Raw genomic sequence first — 20,025 nt, 5'->3', positions numbered from 1 at the left:
CAAAACTCCCACAACTGACATCCAAAAGTGGGGTACACCCGTAGGGGGAACATCAGCTAGAGCGCACAGCCATCACCCCTCCCGTTAGCCTCACACACGGTACCGCCCTCGGTAGAGGCAGGGACAGGGGTAATGGTCCCTACTTATGGCGCACCGCTGGAGGACTCGCGTAGTCCCATTCTCCAAGGAAAATACCAAAGGCAGCCGAGGCCACAGGTGTGAGACAGATATAGTGAGGCAGTCCCAGGACAGTGTCGGCTGGGGAAGGTGACGCACATCAATTGTCATTGTTCACTAGAGGCACCTCCTCTTCGTGGTCCTCGTGATCATCCCGTCTGCCCCTCTGCGCCCTACGATGCTGTTTCAAATAGTCCTCAACTTTACTCGGATCCGTGAAAAATCGTTGTTTGCCTTGGTGCGTCACCCTCAACCTCGCCGGATATAATAGAGCGTAATCCAACTGAGCCTCTCTCAACTTCTTCTTGACAGCTAAGAACTTCCGCCTCTCCTCCTGTACAAGGGGAGTGAAATCAGGATACAGAGAGAGAAAGCAACACCATTGTAATGCAGGGTCCGTTTGATCCGGGCTGCTCTCAACGCAACATCCCTATCGCGATAGTTCAAGAGGCGAGCAATAATTGGCCGGGGTGGCAACCCAGGCTTTGGAACTGGAGCTAAAGACCTATGCGCTCTCTCCACGATGAACTGAGGGGAGAAGGCATCCTCCCCTATGGACGCTCGGAGGAGCGACTCAATGTATATTTCCATCCTTCAAGTGTCTGTGGACTCCGGAATGCCCGTGACGCGGATGTTGTTGCGTCTGCTGCGGGCTTCCAAGTCCTCGTTCTTCGTTGCGATAACTCTGAGAAGATTATCCATACGAGCAAGTTGGGAGCTGTGAGTAGCAGTGAGGTCATCATTGTCAAAGATCCGTTGCTCCGTCGCGGTGATTCTCTCTTCATGCTGGTCAACTTTATGCACCAGCGCGTCCAGCCTTGAGGACATCCTGTCCACCTTTTCCACCACGGTAGCGAAGCCCTGGCGCATTTCCTGAAACAAGCTGTGCAGATCCAAGGCAGCCGAGGGGGAGGGTTCGGCAGCAGGATCCGTGCCACTAGGCCCAGGCTCAGTCACGCTCGATTTCGTTCCCTTCTTGGAGCTTTCAAAACTAAGTTTCGCCTGCCGGTGCTCTGGGCGCACCATCGTGCCCCTACGCCGCTCATGAGCCACCTTCGCTAGAGCTGACAACGCAGTGAGAGTCCGTTATTTGAGTAGGTAAGATGGCAGATCCCACTCCGTTCAAACCCCGCACAGCACACAGCAGGTGAGAGGTGCACAATATCTCAGGCCTGGATGGCTAGATCTGCGCTCGGCTGGCAGGCTGGTCAGGGGGTACGTGCGGGGCGACGGAAATGAAAGGCAGGGATCAGGTGCATCCACAGCACGGGCCTCCCCAGAACTGGCACTGTGCTCCGCGGGCCCCACAGCCACTCACAGTGATCCAACAGGCGCCAAATAACTGTGTTAGGCCCATACCAATCTGAGGCTAAAAACGTCAGCTCAGGAGTGCCACAGGGCTCTAGTTTGAGCCCTGTTCTTTTCAACCTTTACATGGCACCTCTGATGAGTCTGATCGCGTCATTCAAGATCAGCTCGATTTCTTACGCTGACGATACCCAGTTGATTTTGGTGTTGGATAGGGAACAACCAGGTGCCGAAGAGAATCTTAGGGATTGTCTTGCAGCAATTTTCAAGTGGATGAACAACAACCATTTGAAGTGCAATGCCGGAAAAACGGAAATTCTACCAATGGGTAATCTCAACCTTTTCTCCCCCACAGCATGCTGGCCACCAGATGCTGAAGTGCCACCCAACACTATTGCATCCGCCCGTAATTTGGGCGTTAAATTTGATGACCATCTATCTTTTAAACCCCAGGCTATAGCTGTAGCAGGCATGTGCTTTCAAATTATTAAAGCACTCAGAAAGTTTTTTGACCTTCTGCCTTTATCTGCGAGAAAAACTGTCGCTGTAGCCTTAATCAATTCCAGGCTAGACTACTGTAATGGACTTTATGTCGGGGCAAACAAAATCGTCCATCATAAATTACAGATGGTCCAAAACGCGGCAGCACGTCTCGTACTACGCCTGCCTCGTAAATCGTCAGCCTCGGCAGCCTTGAACATCTTACACTGGCTGCCAATAGGGAAAAGAGTCTTATTCAAACTTCTCTTAATCACCTTTAGGGCTTTTCACAAACGTGGCCCTTCCTATCTTCAAAATGGGTTTAAAAGATACTACCCAGCACGCTGTCTGAGATCTGCAAACCAGAACCTGCTTACTTTGCCCCGTTTCAAACTCGTCACGAAGGGTGGCAAATCCATCTTTGTACTTGGAACCAAAGCCTGGAACAAACTTCCCCTCTCCCTGCGATCTATTTCGCAAGAAGTTCTTTTTAGGAAGTCACTGAAAACTTGGATTTTCTCTCTGCCTGACGCCTCTTGCAGGACTCTAGTGTAATGTGTGTGCAGAAATTAGGACACTCTTTTCCGTTCCAACCGGTCCATCTGAGTTGGTGTGCGCCAAGATACTCCTTGGAGTGGAAGCTGCGCGGTATAAGTGGCACTTACATTACATTACATTACATCCCAGTGACGCCCGGAATGACGCTGACGGTTAGGCAGTTCCGAGTTGAGTGCTAATTGCCGGCCAGTCGCAGCGGAAGCGGGACAGTGCAACCCCCAGGGGGCACAGGCGCCACCACCCTATATATGCAGGCGGGTGGTAGCGAGCTCCACCTGCAATGTGCTGCGCTGGCGATATGTCCCAAAAGCGCTATCCAATACTCACTGCGCCATATCCACGTCCATGCAGTTGGTGATATCGTCCCCCAGACCGATGGTCAGGGGTGGATGGTCCCGCGTTGCCGCGTCTGCACAGCTCCGTTCGCAGCCAGGCACTACGGTGCATCAGCGGGCAGGAAAGCAAATGTCCACTGCTCCCCAGCGAGGTCCGTTGTCAGGCAGGATTCACGGCTCAGCTCGCCCGGTGAAGAGCGACAGGCTCCAGCAGCTCCGTCCCCGTCTAGGGCCTCGCGGTCCGCACCGGCCTCGCGTGAGCGCCGGTGGCCGAGACGCTCACCACCTCCGGCCCAGGGGCTACGCCGGCAGATCTTGTGGTAGCGGTATTTCGGCGAAGGGGTCTCTCAGCGGTCCGCAAGTTGGACCGAGTGCTGCCGAGGTATCGCCGCTCCGATTTCGCTGGGTTAGGGAGAGCCAGTCCAACAGCTAGTGAGGATCAGTACAGGATCAAGAAAGTAGGAGACGGGAGCCGCTCAGTTAAGCGGCCATTCCGTTTGCGCGCCAAGCCACGACCCCATCTTTTTTCCTTTCTTGCCTACATTCTTTTTTAACAAATTATAAAGCTTTCTCAGCCTCCTAACTTCAAGTTGGTCCCTCTCGGGTTGCGTAAGGCTATTTTTAAGGTCGAATGGGCCTTACGGCATTCAGAATTAAACCACCCTTTTTCATGCGAGGAATTCTGCTTTTGTTTCCGATAAAACTCCTTGCTAATTACCTTAGTAATGTTAATAAAACTAGTCAAAATCTGGTCTGCAGAGGAATCCAAATTTAGGCATGTTTCTAGCATAGGAAGGGCTCTGGTAATGACCTTAGTTGTGATAGCATCCGGATCTACTTTGGACCATTTAACCGAATAGCCATTAGTTTTATCTATACTTATGGCCCTTTGGTTTAATAATCCAGGGTTACCAGTTGTATTACGTGCGGTTTGCACTGAGATGGTAACACTGTTGGGGAAATGATCACTACTAATATCATCTCCGGTTAAAAATGTAAGCAGCTCGTCCTTCATATGATTGGAGATCATAATGAAATCAATAATGCTGTTACAGCCCCTGCCGTGAAAGGTGGGGGAGAAGTCAATTGGGGGATCAGCTAATTCATTCGCGTACCCCAGTCCTAGGGTAAAAAAGTTTTCATTTAGAATGTTCCCAGCACTGGAGTGTGCGAAATGTGTTAAAGGTCTCCCACCCTCATCTACAATACCACAATTTGGATTATTATATTCTTTACATAAAATAATATTAAAGTCGCCACCCCAGATCAATTTGAAAGGCAAAGAGGAACATCTATTCCGGTGCTCATCTAAAACAGAGGTTATCCTATTTAGGACTTTCACAAAATCAGGTGGTGACAGATTGTTATAGAAATTTACCAGAAAATATGTATGCCCTTGATTCACTGAGCGTTTAAGTATCTGGTAGTTCTCTTCAGTTATTATTTCTACAATTTCCTTAAATGAGAGGGTATTCGATACATATACTGATAATCCTCCCTTGGGTCTACCAAAAAGGGAAGGACGTGCACTTGAGTGATACAATCTGTACCCCTGAAGATGGATAGCAGTTACCGACCATGTTTCCTGGCAGCATACTGTTATGATTTCTAATTATTTCTAGCCAGTTCGGTTGGTCGACTTTAGGACGCAAGCCTGCTATGTTCCAGAATAAGATAGAAAGGGTCAAACTACTAGATGGTAGTACCTTGGGAGGAAGATACGGTTGTTTAGAATGGATTTGAGTTTCCGCAGTTTGACCTTGAGACAACGGAGAGGGATCTTGTGTTAGGTTCCAAGGCCCTTCAGTCAAAATACTATTTTCCAGGGCCTTATTTGGAAGATCACTGGAGCAAAAAAAGCTGCCACAGTAATCCTCAGATAAAGAAACATTTTGAGGTACGGTCAGCTTGTCTAGGGGGCGATTATCCAAAGGAGTTGGGGAGGTTGTCACTCATTCTATATCGTCTATTCCTGACAGAATGTTAAATCGATTCTGGGTGGGGATCAGGAACGGTCTTGTAGTCAGTTGATGATTAAAACTGCGTTCCTGGGTAGGAAAATTATTCTATAGTGAGGGATAAAGATTACCTGGGGGCTTGAAATAATCATTCTGATATTGGAATGAAGGTCTATAGTGATCAATCTGATGTAAGGGTAGAGACCTCAAGCAGGCATCCTGGTGTTGGAATAGGGGTCTGAAATGATCATCTCGATGATTATATTGAGGCCTAAGGCGCTCGACCTCACGTTGGAATAAGGGTCTAATGTAATCATCCTGATGATAGACTGACGGCCTAGGATTAATAGCAGGGGTTATCAGATTTCTAAGATAAAAGTAAGTCAAATCACGGGCTGTGATTTCGTTACTGCCATTGGGAGGAAACCAATCTAAGATATATCTGACTGCCCTTGTATCTCTAAAATTTATTATAATGATGTCCCCCGTAATATTCTTTATACTAGGGCCTAGCCAGGGAAGGCGCCTGATGTATAGAATTTCATAATTCACATTAGGAGGAAGTGGTCGGTTCTTCCTAAGCCAAAATATGACTTTATTTTTTAACTGGTTTTGGTTTTCATTTTTACCTTCTCTGCCATCCTCCAGAACCGGGACTCCAGTGAGGACCACCACAAGTGAAGCTGCTTCCGGAGGCAGTTCCACATTGTGCCTCTTAGAAAAGGATGGCCTCACAGAATCTTCATGGTCAGTAGTTTTTTGAAGATTTCCAAGGGGCTTAGGTTTTCCACCCACCTGAGCCACTTTATCACTATTCTTCACCTTTTAGCCGAGATGTTTTGGAGGGCATTGATTTGGGGGTTTTCAGGTTAATTTGGTTTGTAGTTTTAGCCACCATTTGATCACTAACGTTTGGAGGTGGTAGGGTAATTGTGGACACTGGTGGGGAAACTGAAACTCCCTTAATTCCTTCTTTGATTTCATCAATTGCCTGTTCTAAATTCTCCAGCTGTTGGGCTATTTTTCGTAGTCTCTCTACTAAAGGCAATGTGAGAGATCTAACTAGGTTTTTAATGCTTCCCATTAAATCAATACCGGATGGATCTAGTAATGGGAAGGGTGATTCGATGACTGGTGCAGGTAATATAGGTACATTAGATGAGGAGCTCTTAGGTTTGGCAGAATCAATGAGACTGATCTTATTTATCTGTAATCTACTACCCCCCTTTCTACTTCTTTTCGGGGGAGGACCTTGTGGTCGTGGGTTTTTTGAAGGTTTATTATGTTTTTTAGCAGTCTCTACCAATGGTAACGATATGTCTCTGCCTCTCGCGTCATGTTACCTGAAGAGACAGAGAGGTTTATAAGCAAGTCATTATTTAGATCAGGAGGAGGGGTTATATCTTGAAAGAGTAATGGAATGCTATCTCCAGGCGATGTATCCTAACCCTCGCTTTCACAATACACACTGGGAAGCGGAGACATGGCTAGCTGTAGCGGGCCCAGAGATGAACGTTTGTTCTTGATTAGCTCAACAGAGCGACGTCTCTCGGCCCGTCGTTCAGCGAGTGCAATGTCCCTATCAGTTCCTGTAGCAGCCCTGATAAAATAATTGTCTAGTGTCCCTTGTTTTTCTCCTCCACCTACTAGGGATGTTACTATGGGGGCAGGTGAGGTCAGGTGAGGTCATTATGCCACTTTAGTACTATGGATACCTAGCCAAAACACAATTAGGCTATAATATAATCGCAGACCAAACAGTAAGCACACATTACACAATATTCAAATATACCATGAAAAGGCGTAAATGATTCTGGTTACTGAAAACAAATACGCGTTCTAACAGTCAGTTAATCCTCACCGTGGTTTGCACATCAAAAGGGGCGGGGGCCCAGCCCGGCCTGTGAGGGCCTAAGCGGGCCCGCCCTTTGCCCGGGCTTAGCCCGGCTTGCCCGCGCACGTCCGCGTGCGTGAGGCTCTGGACAATGAAATAGGATTAGGAGGTGGGGGGGCGGGAAGAGGACCAGCTGCGGCAGATTGAGCCACGCACTGCCCGCTGGTCCTCGCAGTCCCGCAGGGGTCCGGGGTGAGTCTCTTTGCAGCAGTGTCTCCTCTCTCGAGCGGCGCCCGCGGAGCGGGGGCCGCGAGAAGTGGGCTGGAGACCAGGGGCAAGACGAACAGCACAGCACTCCCACTAGTCAAAGGCAGCAGTGACCCTCAGCGCGTTGGGCAAAGCAATCCACCGAAGTGCGGACTGCACGGCGCTTTAGTTGATCCGGGAGGTGGGGGCGGGAAGAGGACCAGCTGCGGCAGATTGAGCCACGCACTGCCCGCTGGTCCTCGCAGTCCCGCAGGGGTCCTGGGTGAGTCTCTTTGCAGCAGTGTCTCCTCTCTCGAGCGGCGCCCGCGGAGCGGGGGCCGCGAGAAGTGGGCTGGAGACAGGGGGCAAGACTAACAGCACAGCACTCCCACAAGTCAAAGGCAGTAGTAACACTCAGCGCGTTGGGCAAAGCAATCCGCCGAAGTGCGGACTGCACAGCGCTTTAGTTGATCCGGGAGGTGGGGGCGGGAAGAGGACCAGCTGCGGCAGATTGAGCCACGCACTGCCCGCTGGTCCTCGCAGTCCCGCAGGGGTCCGGGGTGAGTCTCTTTGCATCAGTGTCTCCTCTCTCGAGCGGCGCCCGCGGAGTGGGGGCCGCGAGAAGTGGGCTGGAGACCGGGGGCAAGACGAACAGCACAGCACTCCCACAAGTCAAAGGCAGCAGTAACCCTCAGCGCGTTGGGCAAAGCAGTCCGCCGAAGTGCGGACTGCACAGCACTTTAGTTGATCCGGGAGGTGGGGGCGGGAAGAGGACCAGCTGCGGAAGATTGAGCCACGCACTGCCCGCTGCTCCTCGCAGTCCCGCAGGGGTCCGGGGTGAGTCTCTTTGCAGCAGTGTCTCCTCTCTTGAGCGGCGCCCGCGGAGCGGGGGCCGTGAAAAGTGGGCTGGAGACTGGGGACAAGACGAACAGCACAGCACTCCCACAAGTCAAAGGCAGCGGTAACCCTCAGCGCGTTGGGCAAAGCAATCCGCCGAAGTGCGGACTGCACAGCGCTTTAGTTGATCCGGGAGGTGGGGGCAGGAAGAGGACCAGCTGCGGCAGATTGAGCCACCCACTGCCCGCTGGTCCTCGCAGTCCTGCAGGGGTCCGGGGTGAGTCTCTTTGCAGCAGTGTCTCCTCTCTCGAGCGGCGCCCGCGGAGCGGGGGCAGCGAGAAGTGGGCTGGAGACCGGGGGCAAGATGAACAGCACAGCACTCCCACAAGTCAAAGGCAGCAGTAACCCTCAGCGCGTTGGGCAAAGCAATCCCATGGAGAGTATGGTATCCCAACTCCTAAGCATGAGCATTGGTCCTCCGATCAGGCTGCCTCTTCTGGAGGATCTCCTGTCGCAGCAACAGGATGCGGTTCTGTGCCTGAACCTGTGCACTCTCTGCCTTCATGCGTCGAGTTAGAGTGGTGGAAGTTCTGAAAGGGCTTCAACATATCTCTCCCGCTAAACCTTTTGTTATGCCTCAATAGGCCCTTAATTTGGTTTTAACCAACTTAATGTGTTCACTCTTAGAACCCATGAGTACTTCCCTATACAACAACTGACAATCAAGACAGTCTTTTTGTTGGCCATCACATCCACCAGGAGGCTCTGGAAAAGAAAACCAAGCCGCTCACCTGAGGGGACATCCTGCAAAGTAGGGCTTTAGGGTTATCCAAGATGTCTAAGGGAGAAATCCTGATATTTTGCCTGAAGTAGTGTGATTGTTACAAAAACTGATCTCAGTTTGCATTGCTTGGCATAGTCTAAGACCTTAAGTTAGCCAACGTAATGAAGAACTCCAATAAAAATGGTGTTGCTTCTGGCTAAGGGATATATCACTAAACATTTTACAAACAAACAGGTTTCCTGTGCCTGTGTTTGAAGAGTGTTTCCCAGGCATGGCTAAATGCTTCTTGAATGAAGTACCCAGATAGGGAGTCGTAGAGTGATTTTGGAAGCACACCAAGGCTTTGAGATTCCTGGATAGAACATTCTGGCATCATTTAGTGGCAGCCCAGACTGTGCGTGTCTAAAAGGTGTACCCATGGACATGTTTTCATAACGCAAGTTGAGGATGTGTGTCCTCCCCTGCTATCTGATAATATGTGGATTATAGAACATAGGCTGATTTGTTGCTGGAATAGCTTCACTATTCATACTGAAGTATCTGCAATTCCCCAAAAATTGGGTAAAATACAAAATGAATGAAACGTGGAACCAAACAACTAAATACTATACTACAATGCTTTTATTTATTTATGGACATTATTCAATAAATTAAGATCTGTAAGAAAACAAAACAGTACATTCAGAGAAAAAATAATTAACCTTCTTTATAAGTCCTAGTCTTGGTTATATTTCTCAATAAGTATATACTAACCACATGTTTTTAGTTTGTTTATTCTCTAGCCAGGTTTTTAACTGATCTGCTTTTTTTGTTTTGTGGCTGTTTTATTTTCCTTTTCTGCAGGTACTACGTTTCCGGGTTAATGAAGGGAGGCATAGATATGTTTGTGGAGAATATGCCAGGCTTTCCAGACAACATTCGTCTAAGTAGCTCTGGTGGCTATTGGGTAGCCATGTCTACTGTTCGACGAAATCCTGGCTTTTCAATGGTGGATTTCTTGGCAGATAAACCGTGGATAAGAAAAATAATTTTCAAGGTACCGAGATTCCTTCCTTAATTTGTTTCATAGAACAGGCAGAACGTATATCAAAATTGTTAACATAATTAAAGGAGTTATTGTATATCCAATTTTAAGGGGATTTGCTTTATTTGATGGAGCACATTATCAATAAGAACACATGCGTGCTATAAAGATGTCTTTAGATGTTAAATTTTCATTTCAGCACAGAGTTCTTTGGGAATAGTCTTTTATTGAATTCTTCTGCTCATTATTAATGTATACGAAAAATCCTTTTCAATATTTTCTGTAGCAGTCTCATCCTTCTCTTTGATAAGGAGGGACTGCTAGTCTTTGTATGGGGTTTGATTTCTGGCCTTGTTGCAACAGCACGCGGAAGCAGACATTTGTGTCAGGTGGAGTTTGTGTATACCTGGCCTCGTCAAAACAGCACGCTGAAGCACACATTTGTGTCAGGCGAGGTTGGTGTAAAAAACAAAAGAAATCAAACCTCTTTGTGTTATACTGCTCCCAGATTTGATTTTTAGTGGTGATCAGTCTTGAGTGAGCATTGTAGGTGACACTGCAAAGAACCGCAAAGCACTGTTAATTAGATACTATATCGTTTTGATAAAGTATCAACATTTTGTTTCATGATGTCAAGAGGATCTCATTGTGCTAAAGTAGTCCAGGAAGTAAGAACTGGATATATGAGACATCCAATGGGACATAACAAATGATGGTTTATCCCATTTCCTTTACTCCCTCTTTCTACTCTGCATTTTGCCCCATAAACCTTACAGACAATTTGCATTGGAATGAATGCATTTAACACATGTTATGGGAGCCAGTAGAACCATGATGTAGGCATGGTACTTCTATCCACCCTCTAGGTGGGATTGTAGAGGTGACAGAGTTGCCACATTGTGGGCCAGTGCAACAATTCAACTGCGTTTAGTTTCATATTTGTAGATCTCTGGTTGTTGCTAGAGCCACTTCATAGCGCTATTGTAGATTGTAGAGCAGATCAGTGACTTGCGTATTTTCTGTGACAACCGGAGGGCCACAAGGCTAGTGGGTGAGGAGTCCCCAGTTGGCTGTAGTCTAGAGGGCTCCAGTCAAGATCTCTTGTGCACTGCTCAGGGCATCTGTCCCTACAGGAGGTGAGGTAGGGATTCTCAGTTTAAGGTGTAGGTTTAAGGTTGAAAGTTGAAGGAATGCTACTTTGAACAGGTCTGCTTTCAGTCCTTTTGTGAGCATGGCCAAGATTCGAAAGATATTTGGAGTTTTGGCCCTCCCGACATTTGAAAGTGGTCACAAATGTTTGAATTGTATTCTTAGCCCTACTGTAATAACTTAAAGGGAAGTTCTTAAGGGCTAGAGAGATATGTTCTGATCTCCTTACATTGAAGAATATTCTTGAAGCTTGGTTTTATATCAATACAGTTTTGCGATTCCTTTGACATACCGGTGTAGCCAAAGATGCAATAACTAAGACTTGATAGCACCATTTCTAGTCACTTAAATGAGTCTTTGATCTGAAGCATTGAAAGGATCTTCCGCTGGAGCATGAGGTGAAGGTTGGTATTTTTCATAACCTTTGAAATGTGTTTGTCACAAGAGAGGTCCTCATCAAGCCAGACATCTAGCCTCTTTACTTCTTGTAGAGGTTTTGGGAAGGTACTTAGTTCGCTAGATAAGTTGGGCAGGAGGAGGCTTATTTGTGGGTCTGCTTTCTTTCAGGTACTGTGTCTTCAAGCTTTTCAGGCTCTGATAGCAGTCCATTTTCCAATAATAAACTTGTTCTGGGTCAGTATTGATATTTCAGCTCGGGTCTTCTGACTTGCCCGCCCTTGTTCTTAAGCTAAATTAAAATTACACATGCATTAAGGAGTGGAACACACCAATATTCATGTAAAAGAGAAAATCGCACACTACCACTCTTTATAAGAGATACTGAACTACAACTTGAATTGCATTCCTCTGTGGCCTATTATCCAAATTCAATGCAGCTCACATATTGACCCATTAATACAAATAATGAGTGCACAGTGTCTTGTACATTTACACCACTGTCCCATCTGTGATATGTGTTCCTGTTCAAATAGTACAAACAGCACTCCCTGTGACAATTTCCTAAAAGAAAACCAGGATACACTGAGGAATTTGTGAAGAAAGACACTTATTGCAGATCATACAGCAGTCCGTTATACAACCTTATAATTTTGTAGGTTCTACATATGTCTGGCTTTGCACTAAATTAAATGTATGCTCAATGCAAGATTACATCATTGTGCACCCTTTGGTTGCAGCAATGTAGGACCGTGTGTAGTACAAAACATCCTTCACTGAAGTTCCCAGTCAAAGCAGTGATTCCCAGAAGTCCATTTGAGACTACGGTTCTCGAACATATTGATGTCCAGTGCTGGGAAAAGTCCAAGTTGTCACCATTCATTTATAATGGAGGTGATAACAACTGGTCTGTTGTGTACAGATCACATTGAACAGCCCCTTTCTGTAGCACCTCTCCATTCAAATAATGAAATATGCAAACAACTTCTCATTCAAAAGAAGTGTCTACACAAAATGTTGTCTTGTTTCAAAGGGGATCATTAAATCTGATCTCTTGACACTCATTCCTTCCTCCTCCACCAATGGAATCGCCAGATTCAGATCAAGATGCTGTAATTGGTGCATTCTCCCTAGTGAGGTCCTGGGTATAACTACACAGTGGGGAAGCTCCTAAGGCATGTACTCAGTAGTCCTCTTAATTCCTACATTGGGATCTTCTTCAAGTTATAAGATTAAGAAAATAAAAAGGGTGTCTGGGGTGGTCCCTGTCAGTAAGTAGTTTCATACTTTGGAATTGAATCTTCCCTAAGGCTCTGAAAAGCTGTTTTAAAATAATACACTCTTCTGAAACCACTGCAGATCCGTGTTACAACTATTTAAATTACCCTCCCCGAATAATTAGAACAGATTAGAAAAGTTGCCCTTAGATGACATGTGTGCAACGATACAGTGGAATGTAACTTTAAAATGAGTACCCAAATGAACACATTTTCAAACTGGAATTTTAACTGCCACCCTCCAAATACGTACTTGCCAAATAACTTTCAATTTTAGGTAGGGGATCCTTGACCTAGATCTGCATTGACACCACCCCAGTGCTCTGACATCAGTCCCTATTTTTCCTCTGCTAACTGTTGCAGACCCAGAGAGCTACTTCATTCTCTTTGACCTGCAGTTCAGGAGGTACAGACTCCTTTGGTCAAAGCAGCCAAACTTTTCTCAACATTTGTCAAGGTTTTTTTTTCACATTTGTTTCTAGTATCCCAGGGAAATATCCCCAACAAAACCTATGAGTTCTAAACCTTGTAGGGAATTTAACAGACAAATGTCTTTGACTGTTTCTGACTTGGTCTGTTTTTGACTCTTGGGTCAAGCTATGACTCCAAGTCCTGCTCTGTCTGTCGATGCACCCGAATGCGATGCAGGAACAAAAGATGAAGCTCACACGCAGTGCAGCAACGGAAGACCCTATGTTGCTCCCAGTCTTGTGGAAGGTCTTAGTATCTCTGATGGACATGGGCCCATTCCCGGAGCCATTCCTTTGACCGGTCGTCCTCGAAGTCAAAGCCGTTCTTGTGCGAGTCGAAGACAAAGACGATGATGAAGCTTCATTTGCTGCTGCTCTCCAATCACCAGACACAGTGCGGGGTCGTTGACATGCCTCTAAAAAACCTGCTTTCACACTCCTTCTGCACAGCCATTGCCGAACATGACTCCATGTCTCCCTGAATTTCCTTGAGCCAGAGCTACTCCTTCCCAACGTATAAAGTGTATGAGGCCATATCTCTCACCTTTGGGCAATTGACTCCCTCTGGCTCACCTCATGGCCCCAAGTAGCTGAGAGGTGACCCAACTGGGTTACATGCGGCCTGACCTCTCCGAAGTCAGACTGACCACGGTCACGAGCCCCACCGCTGTGAACCTCAGCAGTGGGCTGAACACCTTCCCAAACTATTGCTTAGTCTAATCACCTGTCCAGGCCACTGAGGAGAGTGCATGCTTTGCGATGGTAATGAGGAGGATAGTTGAAGTCCTTGATCTTTCATCAATGGAAGTTGAAACTCATGGTTTGAAGCATGTGTGGCTGTAGATACACATTGTAGTGTAGTTCCTACATCCCTGATAGGCTTTGCGCTTTGGAATGATATACACTATAGTTTTGACATAGGACTACGGTCAGTATGTCTCTATCGAGTACATTAAACCTAATTACTTGTGTGTGCCAGCTAACTCAGAGGTCACTAGAAACTTCTCGAATGAACTAGAAGGGATTAGTTTCTGACAACCGCATAAACATGACAACTTTGTTTCCCTTAGAATCGGAACAATCTCTTCAGAGTCGTGGAAACAATTGATAACTGTTTCACCCAGTCAATCGTGCATGCTTCTTTTCTACTGAGTTGCACAGAAATAGGTAGACAGGCGTTTCAATAAAAAAGGGTTTATTGAACAGTCTTATTTCTCATGCAAGAGATATGAACTGCTACAATCGTAAGACAGAATGTGAAGTATAATACGTACAGCGTTAGCAGTAGGATTAAATAATACTGCAATAGCATGATCTGTAGCTATGACATATATTCATTAAAATACATACATAAATAACACAGGCTAAAATACTCATCCGGTGCTTCTAAAATAATCCTACCCCAGTGTACCTAACCGAAGTCTAGTACGAGGGAAGAAATAGGTGCTGTTTAGGTATAGTCTAGTTTAGCTATAGTTGCCAAGAGTCCCTCTAGGTTCTAGTCTGCTCCATACCTTAGAATGAGAGAGGTTGGAATCTCTTTCCTGGATCTCGATCTCTAACACCCCGCAAGGGGAGTCGGAAACACTGGAGCTGGATTCTCGGCGAGGAGGATGGCAGCGTCTGGTCAGTGCGTCAGTTGGGGACTGGAATTCCTTCCGAACTTGCTGTGGCGAACCGCGTCGTGAAACGAGGCAGTCGAACCGTGGACCAACCCTGGTTTGCCATGGCAAGTGAAGGCATATTTATACCTTGAAGGGGTTTAGGAATGCCAGTATTGACGTAAAAGTCGGGCATATGAACGTCATGAATGAACCCCTAAGTGATAGATGATCATACATAATAAATGAGTTCTTGGAGAAATCAATATCCAAGCAAGGGGAAGTCCTAAAGGCTTAAAAGTCTAGTTTTCCAAGAACTTGTTGTGACATAGATGAACAGATGTAAGTAGCCATGCCTGTATTTGGTTAGCATGAGCAATGCCTAAATAAGGGCTGGATTTCTATGCCTAAATAATGGCAATGTGAATTGTACCTATATAAGGGCATGAATCTGGAAATTCATACTGAATCTAAATCGACACACAACAACATGCTATGCATAATGCTGCCATCTAAAGTTGAGCTTGGATGTGTGCAAGTTGTTTTTCTTCTAAGAAAGTCTTTCGAGTCATTGGGTATTGTAACTCCTCCTTTTGCTTGTAATCTGCATGGTTGTATACTCCATTGTTAGATTGTTTTCTTCCGCTAATGGGTTTGGACGTGTGCTCCGGTTTGTCACTGTCATGGTGTTCTCTTCTCTGTTTACACAGTTCCTACCTCCATTGGTATTGATATCAATAGCAATACTGTTTCTCTCCTGTTCGGTTTGACGACTTTTGAATCAACCGGGAGGTTTAACATCGCCCTCAGGCCCAAGTGGGCCTTGGCTCTTCGGGCCCTTCTTCGGTCCTAACTCGTATCTCGCCCATCATGTTCACACAGTAACAGTCTTTTTGCTATTGTCCTCGGTGTCAATCAAAAAATCCTCTGACCGATCTCCATCAGGTCTGCAATCTTTGTGTCTCCCGCAAGCATGACAAGCTGATTAAGACACTTGCCACTCCTGTTCAAAGAAAATTCACTGCGACTGTCTGGCTTGACAACTCGAAATGTCCCGGAGGAGTTGAGATGACACACCAGAACTTTTTGACAATTAAGACATCGAGGTGGAATACCAAGCGTAAGCTTCGGGGCCGGGCGAAGGGACATTCTACCCCAGCTCCACCTCCAAACTGCAAACTGGAATTAACTCCTAAGATCTTCCACCAGCACAGCCAGCAGTGAGTAGTCTACTCCCCACCTACCCCACACAGAGGAATCCTTCCCAAAGGGTCGAACAGTTCGTCTGGAGCACCAGAAACAGGCTGTCAGGGAACCTCTGCCTTTGGGTCATAATAGCCACCGACCGACAATTTCGGACGCGACACCCAGCTCGGCGCCAGAGAAACCATTGAGGTCGACTACTTCAGCACAGGCCTCTCCCGCCTCAGAGTTGAGCGAACTTTTGGTGCCGACCACTTTTGCTTTGAAACAGAAACCGCAGTTGGAGCCAAGACCATCGGCACCCAGCAGCAAGTTCAGTTAAGGATCGTGGACTGTCAAACCGATTTTTTTAAAACGACATGAAGAAATCGACATTCGCAAGAAACACCTAATGATCCATGCACATAGAGGCCGGATAATCACTCACCATTCTGGATCTGCGGCTCAGCCATCTAAATGGCATCTGTCCTATTAAGAAGCCTTGGACATGCCACCTCCATCAAAGCAGCAGAAGAGAATGGACAAGGCTACAAGCCCTTTGCATTTCACTATTCCACCACTCTTGCGTGCTCCACAACACTAACCCTCAACTCCTGCTTCTCCAGCTGACCATTATATCATACTCGCCTCAAGGGTCACCTCATTCAGATTTAGAGGAACAGGGCCATCGGGATGCCTTTGACACCCCACCACTGATTAGCCCCTGGTACACCTACGATACTCATCAACCAAAGGCTACATATCCTGGCCTATACCCTGCAAAACCATCCCCTCCTGATGATACCACTTCCTATCATAACCTCATTGGTAGCGCTTCCACCTTCCGTTAAGTGGATCTGCATACTGAAGCATTAGAGAATGAGTTGCTTTATGAGACCCTTTCCTCCACACACCACTCCGCTCAGTACCTCCCTATGCTTAAAACCAAGCTCTGTCACACCCCGACTTCCTCCACGACCCAGTACGAGCTAGGGTCATTATACCAAGGGTGGTTAAGAAAAACAAGGCTCCCCCAACTGACCCGCTCTACATCCGGGGCCAGCTTCCACCTGACTCTTAGGTTGTAGCTACTGCATGAAACCTGGCCAACTCTCAGAGCACTGGTGATGCCCCTCCACCAGATAAAAAGAATAGAGGCTTTAGGCAAGAGGGTAGCTGTGCAATCGGCCAACCATTGGTAGATTGCCAATTCCATTGGCCTGCGTTCTTGATATGACTGGTTTCATTGGGACGAAATGGGGCAACTCCTCCAATATCTCCCAGATGAATACAAGAAAGGAGGCTATGAGATCGTGTCTGAAGGAAAAATGATCTCAAACACAACTATACACTGTTCCCTAGATGCTGCCGATAGTGCTGCCATGTGGAATGAACTCTAGTGTCCTTTTACATAGACATGCATGGCTCAGTGCCTTTGGTTTCAATTTGGAAGTCCAAAGAAACCTACTTTGTCTGCCTTACGATGACAACCTCCTTTTGGCCTGAACGTAGATACTTTATTAGAACAAATTAAAAAGGACAATGAAAAGTGAAAACATTGGGCTCCCTTCAAACCCCTTCCCATTGCGAGTCCTTTCACCGCTCATCCTACTGTGGAGGTTCCACGACCACTTCTCCTGAGACATCAACGTCATACCAATAGCCACAAGCCCAAAATACCTCTTCCAGGGGCTATTTTCGAGGCTCCTACAGAGGGAACAATTCAAAAGGCAGAGGCTAAGGATCTGCCACCACCAGTAAGGCCTGACTTACCGCTCATTCCCCCGGATCACATACCACCAGTCGGGACCAGTGGGCGTTGGATATTATCTAACATGGTTATTGTCTGGAGCACACTTCCACACCTCTCAACATTCCACCTTGCAAACATAAGCTCTCCCCACAACACCAGAGGTTACTCAGGGAAGAGGTCCAAGCACTGCTCCAGAAAGGAGCCATAGAACACGTTCCTCACCATCAACAGGGTAAGGCGTTTACTTATCCCTAAAAAGGACTGGCCCTAAGACCAAGTTTAGATCTCAGTCCCCTAAACAAGTGCATTATTTCAGAGCGCTTTCACATGGCCACTCTTCAGGATGTCATCCGGCTTCTTCAAAAAGGCAATTTAATTGCTGTACTCGACTCAAGGACGCCTATTTCCACATTCCAATTAAACAGACACATCGCAGGTTCCTCAGATTTGTAGTAAGCTGACAGCATTACCAATTCAAAGAGCTCCCTTTTGAAATCACTACAGCACCCAGGGTCTTCGCTAAGTGCCTCGTGGTGGTGGCTGCTCACCTACGCATAGAGGGCATCAAATTATTTCCCTATCTTTATGATTCGCTCATCATGAGTGCCACATGTCTAAAATTTCACCAACACACTCGGGTCACCATCAAACTACTTCACAAACTAGGCTTTACCATCAACACTTTAAAATCCTATCTGCAACTCCTTCAGATCCAACCTTATGTAGGTGCAATCCTCAATTCAGGGATAGGCATAGTCTACCCAGGTGCTGCCAGGATACAGTCCTTTCAGGCACTCATTCCTCTATTTCAACCAAATTAACAAGTTACATACAGGACAGTTATGCGCCTCCTCAGCATGATAGCCTCATGCATTGCTGTAGTACCTCATGCCAGGTTACACATTTGTTCATTGCAGGAGTGCTTGACCCACCAGTGGTTTCAATCGAAAGGGTAATGTGTAGACTTAGTGTTAGTTTCCGTTACACTTGCCAGTCTCTGCAGTGGTGGAACACCCAACAACTTGTTAAAAGGACAGCCATTCCTGGACCCAGTTAAACTTGCCACTCTCTGCAATGGTGGAACACCAACAACTTGTTAAAAGGACAGCCATTCCTGAACCCAGTTCCACAAACGACCATAACAACGGCCTCCTCCCTTACAGGATGAGGAGCAAATTCACAGAATTTAACTGTCCAAGGTCGGTGGGATCCCAGTCAACGACTTCTCCATATAAACCATATAGAGCTACTGGCTGTTCACCTTGCATTGAAAGCTTTCCTTCCTAGCCTAATTGGCAGGGTAGTCCTCATCAAGAGAGACAATTTGACAGCGATGTATTACCTTCAGAGACAAGGGGACACTAGATCGCCTCAGCTCTGTAACTTAGGCCAGAACATTAAAATGGGCTCTCCATCACAGGATCCACCTCTTAGTGGAATGCTTGCCAGGAGTGGACAATGGCTTGGCCGGCCTCCTCAGCAGAATGCTGCAACAAGCTTTACCACTAATTTCAACGTTTGGGAATACCATAGGTAAAACTCTTTGCCTCAACAGAAAATGCCAAATGCCCCGACTTCGCCTACAGCTACCACGCCCATGGGCAATGCACTATGGACGAGTTGGTCAGGGATATTTGCATATGTTTTTCCTCCTCTCCCTCTACTTCCATTTGCGATTCGTAAACTTAAACAGACATCTCTCACCCTCATCATCTCATCCTGGTGGCTCCCATGTGATCACAATGGTCATGGTTTACCACCCTCCTCTAACTCTCAGTGGTCCCACATGAGACACTCCACAACAGGCAGGACCTTCTAACACAGAACAATGTAGAGAGCAGGCACCCAGACCCAGGTCTCTCAACCTTGTAATCTGGCTTCTGAGGTCCAAGAATTTGGATACCATAATCTCCCACCAGAAAACATGGAAATTCTCATAGAGACACGCAGGCCTACTACTTGTGCCTGTTACACTGCTAAATAGTAGAGATTTGTTCTTTATTGTCATTCCAAACATATTGATCCTTTAGCTGCCAAAGTACAAGACGTTCTCTGCTGCCTCTTTCACTTACAAACTTCAGGGTTAACTTTTACATCCATAAGACTACACGTAGCGGCTTTAACCGCTTACCTTCAGAACAGGTAACACCTTTCCTTATTGCAAATTCCTGTCATTAAAGCCTTCAAGGAAGGTCTTATGAGTCATTCCTCCTCTGGTCCGACCAGCCCCAACATGGAATCTTAATATTGTATTGACAAGATTAATGGGCCCTCCATTCGAACCCCTCCAATACTGCCCCCTCAAGTTTCTTTCCCAGAAGGTAAAATTTCTGGTCACAATCGATTCCCTTAGACGGGTCAGTCAGCTTCCGGCACTAACCTTGTTGGAAGAACCCTTCTTCCAAATACATAGAGATAGGGTTGTGCTCCACACCAACCATAAGTTTCTCCCAAAGGTAGTTTCACCTCTGTCAATCTATTGAACTTCCTGTATTTTTCCCTCAACCTGGCTCAGTTGTGTAACATTCTCTCCATACATTAGATGTTAAACAAGCCCTCATGTATTATATTGAAAGAACTAAATCTTTTAGAAAAATAGAGCTTTTTGTTGCTTTCTCCAAACCCCATACAGGGACAGCCATTTCTAAATCAGTCA

At 46.6% G+C, this 20,025-nt stretch overlaps 1 protein-coding gene across 1 annotated transcript in view; it reads left to right on the top strand.

Annotated features, from left to right (window-relative positions):
- The window catches only part of APMAP (adipocyte plasma membrane associated protein), a 379,103-nt gene that overhangs the window by 309,497 nt on the left and 49,581 nt on the right, over positions 1-20,025 (top strand). The window contains exon 8 of the mRNA XM_078649066.1: positions 9,361-9,553. Within this exon, the coding sequence (XP_078505192.1) occupies positions 9,361-9,553 (193 nt within the window). The remainder of the gene's footprint in view (positions 1-9,360; positions 9,554-20,025) is intronic.

Source organism: Lissotriton helveticus, chromosome 6 (assembly GCF_964261635.1).
Source record: "Lissotriton helveticus chromosome 6, aLisHel1.1, whole genome shotgun sequence".
NCBI classification, from domain to species: Eukaryota; Metazoa; Chordata; class Amphibia; order Caudata; family Salamandridae; genus Lissotriton; species Lissotriton helveticus.
The sequence above is the reverse complement of the archived record's forward strand: the minus strand, read 5'-3'. Positions and strand labels throughout refer to the sequence as shown.